This window comes from Pieris brassicae, chromosome 10, assembly GCF_905147105.1.
Source record: "Pieris brassicae chromosome 10, ilPieBrab1.1, whole genome shotgun sequence".
Lineage (NCBI taxonomy): Eukaryota > Metazoa > Arthropoda > Insecta > Lepidoptera > Pieridae > Pieris > Pieris brassicae.
In genome coordinates, this window is record NC_059674.1 from 13,482,073 (window position 1) to 13,488,434 (window position 6,362).

A 6,362-nucleotide genomic window follows, 5' to 3' on the forward strand; every position below is an offset into this window, starting at 1 on the left:
CTAGTTATCATCGCGCACGTACAATTACAATGCATGTATCGCCCATGTTACCATTTCTATAGATTATATTTAATCAGAAAAATTTATGAAGTTTAAAACGTTTTATTAGTGTCTGAAACCTGTTCGTCTGGTGCTCGGTTTTAAACTGTGTTTTTTAAATTAGACAAAATGCTGAAATGTAAGTAAATTTACCAAATTATTTAAAGCTCATCAAAAGGACCAATAATTTGACGGTCTTTAAGCGCTGAATCAATATAAATAATTTAAAACGAAAAAGGACATAGTTTTGTAATTATAAGTCAATTGTTCATTCTCTTACAAAATTATTGCAAACATATTAAAATACAAGAAATCTTTATTCAAATACATAATGAATTATTAGCATACGCCCTAATTTAGGCAAATTAGGTAAGTTAAAAGTGATATATTTTAAACAATCTTATTATACTTATTACGAATAATCGCTTTGTTCTCTAAGATGCATTATTACGATGACACAGAGGACTTTGTGTTATGTAGGTGCATAAATAAATAATGCGCTTTGTACAGTATATTTATATACTTATGCAAAGATAAATATTATGTCAGTCCTGATCAACTTGTCGTCCTTGCATACGACAGTAATATTGCAATAGTTAGCAAAGTTAATGAAAGTTGACTATACATAATGGCTCTAATTGGGCAACGTTTTGTATTTCAAAAATATGTTACCCTAATTCAGATATATTTTTTTAGATTTAGACGGTCATCGTAATCTTTAATATTTTTGTTCTCTATGTTGTAAGTCACGTAATACTCTAATGGGAGATGAAGATAATTTCTACCTCTCGTAGCAACCCTTAGGTTACACTCTTCTTCTTGCTACAATTCTTTACGGATTTTTTCTAGTTCGTGAATGTCTCAACGCTTTTGCATCTTATTACACAGAGACACATCTATTCTAAGGTCTAAAAATCAAAAGTGTCACCATAAGAGTCATAATACCCTTGTTTACTAAAATATTTAATGATATAGATTTTTACGATAAATGTCAGCTTCTATGTAACATGATATAAATTGAACGCAAGGTTGCAATGATATATCAATAAACATTAACTAGCAGACGACAACTTGTTCCATAATTATTTATATAACAATACTGTAAAACTGAAAATTTGATACAAACATTTTAAGCAAGTACTTTAAACAGAAAATGAATATTGTATATATAAACTAAGCCTCCATGATCAAGATTTGATAATAAAGTAAATTTACGTACGTAATGAAATTATGCAAAATAGCATGACTTGTATTGAGAGTAAGCCATAGCAAAAAATACTGAATTTTAAAGTGCAGAATTTATTCAAATTTTCACAAGTGACGAAATTCTAAAATATATAATATAATATGAAGATGACATAGACAGGACTACGTATATATCAAATTTGAATAGTTATTTTCCCGCGTTTTTAGAAACCGAAATGTCAACTGAACGAATGCGTCATCTACGTACAAAAAATATGGATAATTATATGGAAACAATATGTATTATCTCAATATAAACATAAATATATTCATAAAAAACTTAATTAATTATTTAATAATTCGATACCAACCATTTTACATTGTAGCTTTTTATACACACCTCATGTCACTTCACGGTTAGTTCTGCTTTACATAATAAACCAATCCAAATGAAGATTTTATAATATTTAAGTATTGTAGTAGTACAGCAAAACTCCTATGACTAAGTGATTATCGGAAATTAACGATTAATCCTAGAATGGATACCGGCCAAACAATATTAGTTTAAGTTCTTTGGCACAAACGAGTTGGACTTAAAAAAATATTAACATAATATGGAAATTATTTGCTTGTCAAACATCAAAGTTTTAAGCATTAGGATGTTTATAATTAAAAGCATCTTGTGTTCTTTTTACTGAACATTAATTACGTATTGCCAATTGTGTCACTGATAAGCTGATAACCTCGTGAAGAGCTCTCAGTCGCCAATTAGAGATACTTCGGGTAACTCGTGAGCTGCCAAAAAATATAATTGATTTTTGTGTGAGTTATTTAACATATTTTAAAATTGTTGCGTCACTCATTTGTTTCGTTAAATTCCATAAGATTCCAATGGAAAGGCCTTTGTATAAATCTTTTAGTTATATTTTTAGCAGAATTATTTTCTAGTTATATATAAGTTAGCTGTACTACTAAATAAATAGATTTATAAATAGAGTTTTATTGCATTTTATAATATAATGTGTATGTATAATAGAAACCGTAAAAAAATGTAGCTAGATCTATAAAATAAAGCTATTATCAAGGAATGTATATCTATAACATTTTAATTATCATGTCTATCTTAATTCCTAAGAAAACAAGCACTTCATTAAGATTGAGTAAAAATTATCATTATTAGAAATCGTTTTTGGAAAGTTTATGAGGATGCCGCTTCTCATATTAAATTTTTTCTAGTACCTGATAGAGCTCTTCAACTAGTATTAGGGTAAGATTCAGAAACGGCACTTAGCTCTAAGCATGACACATTTGTGCGTTTTTGACATATGGAAGTCTTAATCCTTTAGATGTTTTGTGTAAGTATTTTAATTATCCATATAACTTTTTTCAGTATCACTTCAAGAAGCCATGAAGATCGGGTTTATAGGTGGCGGCAGGTTGGCCTTTGCATTGGCAAATGGATTTATTTCCGCTGGTTAGTATTTCCAATTACATGAAAGGGGGCTATATGATGACTTTTCTTTGTTTCTTTCTTTTGAATGATGATGAATTTTTATACCTACATCATTCGGGTCTCAATTTTATTGACGTCATAATTATTGTAATCGATACTTCGTAAGAGATCGAATTCATATGAGTTAATTGTGGAGAAGTAGTGTCGGGTTAATAGAGTAGGCCTACGGAACGTTATCTTTGTTATAAATTATTTACTTATATTGTTAGATAAATGATATGTATGTTGACTGGATTAAGTTTTGAGTCGATGGTTATCTTTTGTCTACGTCATATAAGCCGCTTTAATCTACAATATAAATATATGATTTTGTAAAGATATTAATATTTTACCAACACGGGCGATTCATGAAATTTATAAACTTATTAAAAGTAGTAGTAGAGAAAGAGTGATTGAATGTTTATTTAACGTTCACTTTGATATTCATATTCTATATATAAAATTGGTTTAGGCATAATGAAGGACAAGAACAAGGAATTCTTAAAATATAGTGTCAAATAAGGTATAATGTAGTTTTACTTAAATAAACTAGATGGCGCTGCATGTTTTAAAACAATGCATACTTCGTGCGCGCAGATACGGATTATTGTACACCACCAGAGAAAAAAAGTGTTAATACAGATTATTCTTCGTAAATCAATAAATGTAATGTTCTAAAAATACAATTGTCTTAAATTTGTTATCTATTCTTGTTCGGAATATATGTTTCATCAAACTTGAACTTAAGTTGTAATTAGTATATCCTGTAATCATGGTATTTTGTGACTAGTGTCGAAGTATTTATATTTTTAGGTTTAGCAAAACCTGATGAAATCACAGCCAGTGTCCATCCTGCAGATAAAGCGAGCGCTGAGGCTTTTAAGGTAACCGAATAAAATTAAAATATATTTATACAATAATAAAATAACAATTTTGAAATAAGATTATGGCAATAATAACTTAGCACCATTACGGGACTTTAAACAACAAGAAAATGATTACAATTGACTTATAAAATAATACATTTTAATAATAAAAGGTCTATTAGGGTAATGATAGACTTTTTAATTCTTTGTTCAATCAGTGACAAGGAACTGTATTTACTGATTACCAAGCTAAATAGGTGAAACCAGTGGCGCTAGCAACCTTTTTAGGTCTGTGCCTTAGATATATGTAGCTCTTTTATGATCATTTGTAAATCGAATAGGCAAGTAGGTGATCAGCCTCTTGCGCCTGACACAACGATGTATCATATTCCATCACACTTGCGAGCCTTCTGGCAATGTGGCGGTATCTTTAATCATCAGATGAGTCTCATGCACGTTTGACTCCTAATACATTTAAAAAAAAAATCAAGCGAATGTTAAATGCGCACATAGACAGAAGATTCATTGGTGCACAGCCGGGGATCGAACCAACGACCTGAGGGATGGGAGTCAAACGCTGATGTAACTAGACCAACACTGCTCTGCTGCTTAAATATGAGATTTAGTATAACATTTTATCGTAGTAAATAAGATGTTTGAAAATTTCAGTCTTTGGGAGCAACCGCCATTTTTGAAAACAAGTCGGTGGTGGAGAGATCTGAAGTAGTCATTGTGTCAGTCAAGCCTGATGTTGTTGGTCCAGTGTTGCGGGAAATAAAAGATCACCAGGCGTGTAAAAACAAATTGTTTATATCTGTCGCAATGGGAGTTTCCATTACGAGCATAGAGAAGGTAATCTGCAATTTGATCTGATAATTACTTAATCAGATGATAATTTTTAATATTACTGGGCTAAACAAATATTTTTAACAGTTTCCAAAAGAAAATCTCTTAAGCCAAAACCCGAGACACTTAATCGACTCGTAATAATTTACGTATCACTAGTATCGCTACACATTTTACGCAGACATAAGCATTTAATACCTATTCCTATTCACAGAAGTGTTTCATAATAAACATTTCAGGCTCTCCCACCAGAAGCCAGAGTTATAAGAGTAATGCCAAACACACCAGCACTTGTAACTCAAGGTGCTGCGGCTTTCAGTAGGGGCACCAGAGCTACAGCAGAAGACGCTAAACTGACAACAGAGCTATTCAAAGCTGTTGGCACCTGTGATGAAGTGCCTGAGTACCAAATGGACGCTGTTACAGCTTTAAGTGGAAGTGGACCTGCTTATGTGAGTCAAAATATTGTAAATAGAAAATGTATCAAGTTACTGTTACGTTTCATCTGTTTAGAATTTAGTCAAAAAATTATATAAAAGCACCAAATGAACCAAGAGTAAAGTTATTCTATCGTTTAACATCGTTGGCAACATAGGCAGCACTGATTTTTTTAGACCTTCTGCCACACATATGCGGTATTTGTCTTGCCAAGTTACTTGCTGGGTGTTATAAAATAGACTGCGTGAAAAGAGTGGGATTTGAGGTCGAGATAGGTATGAAACAGATATGAAAAAAATAAAACTATACACTAAAGACTTTAGAAATAAATGAAATCATCTGATTATAAGAAATATATATATTAGGGAGCGTTCAAGTATTACCTACGTAACGAATTTTTTGTCCTTTTGTAAATCGTTACGATGCGGGACGGGGATTGAATTACGCGTTAGTGTTAATATTATTTTCTACTTTCCAGTACTTTACATTACATATTGGTAAGTTTTAGGTTTAAAGAGTCACTGGGGTTAGTTACTAAACGTTTTACTATTGGAAACAAAAACGTTACGGCGCGTTTCATGGGGGGGTCAAGAATCTCCAAAAATTGTGTGACGTAATACTTGAACGCTCCTAATAGTTGGTTTCACGCTGTTCGCTTTTTACACAGACTACACTGTTTTATGGACTGAATACTTATATATTGTACAGACAATGTAAACACATCAAGGATTGAAGTACACCAGTGTTACCGGTTCCACTGAACCAACATAGCTCGAAAGCAATACCGTATATACCATATATACCTTATAATGTTATCATCTTACCAGGTGTATATGCTGATAGAATCCCTAGCTGACGGAGGTGTCAGATGTGGCCTACCCAGGGATTTGGCTCTTCGTCTTGCAACACAGACGACCTTAGGGTCCGCATCAATGCTTAAAAACGGAGGCCATCCAGCTGAAATGAAAGATAATGTGACTTCACCTGGCGGTTCAACTGCAGAAGGAACTTACCATTTAGAACAAAACGGTAACATTTTATTGTTAAATATAAAATATTCTTTAATATCTCACTTTATCTAATGCTATAATTTTTTTTCAACTGCAATGGCTCGACGGCCTTTTGCATTAATATCTTTTGCTTTGTACTTAAATAGAAATACTTTAGAGTGATATCCCTGAAAATATATAATTTATAATGATAGTTACTGTAAAATATTATATCTTAGGTTTCCGCTCAGCCGTTATTGGAGCAGTAATGGCAGCATCTAATCGTTGCAAGGTGGTAAATGAAACATTGAACAAGTGAACAACCTGTGGTAGATACCTAAAGTAAATTCCATATTGTGCTTGCAAGATTTCTGTCAAAATAATTTATCCCGTAACTATACCATCTTTGCTGTACCTACTTTTTATTGAATATAAAAAATGGTCTTACAGTGTATCTAGTAATTACAAACAAGTTTAGAATAATTCCAAAATAAAATTATAAATTAA

The 6,362-nt window shown here is 31.8% G+C and overlaps 1 protein-coding gene across 2 annotated transcripts; it reads left to right on the forward strand.

Annotated features, from left to right (window-relative positions):
- Positions 1–6,362, forward strand: LOC123714980 (pyrroline-5-carboxylate reductase). Of its 2 annotated transcripts, none has more exons than XM_045669706.1 (7): positions 1–178; positions 2,615–2,698; positions 3,530–3,600; positions 4,252–4,434; positions 4,668–4,880; positions 5,694–5,895; positions 6,095–6,362. In XM_045669706.1, exons 1-7 carry the CDS (start codon positions 169–171, stop codon positions 6,172–6,174), a joined length of 843 nt encoding a protein of 280 aa, XP_045525662.1. In that variant the 5' UTR covers positions 1–168; the 3' UTR covers positions 6,175–6,362. The 2 variants fall into 2 exon arrangements, with proteins under 2 accessions (XP_045525662.1, XP_045525663.1); XM_045669707.1 differs by lacking the exon at positions 1–178 and adding an exon at positions 1,951–2,046.

Coding starts and splice junctions, on each gene's coding strand:
- LOC123714980 (XM_045669706.1), top strand. Junction 2,699..3,529: donor AAATGGATTTATTTCCGCTG/GTTAGTATTTCC, acceptor TTATATTTTTAG/GTTTAGCAAAACCTGATGAA. Junction 4,881..5,693: donor GTGGAAGTGGACCTGCTTAT/GTGAGTCAAAAT, acceptor TCATCTTACCAG/GTGTATATGCTGATAGAATC.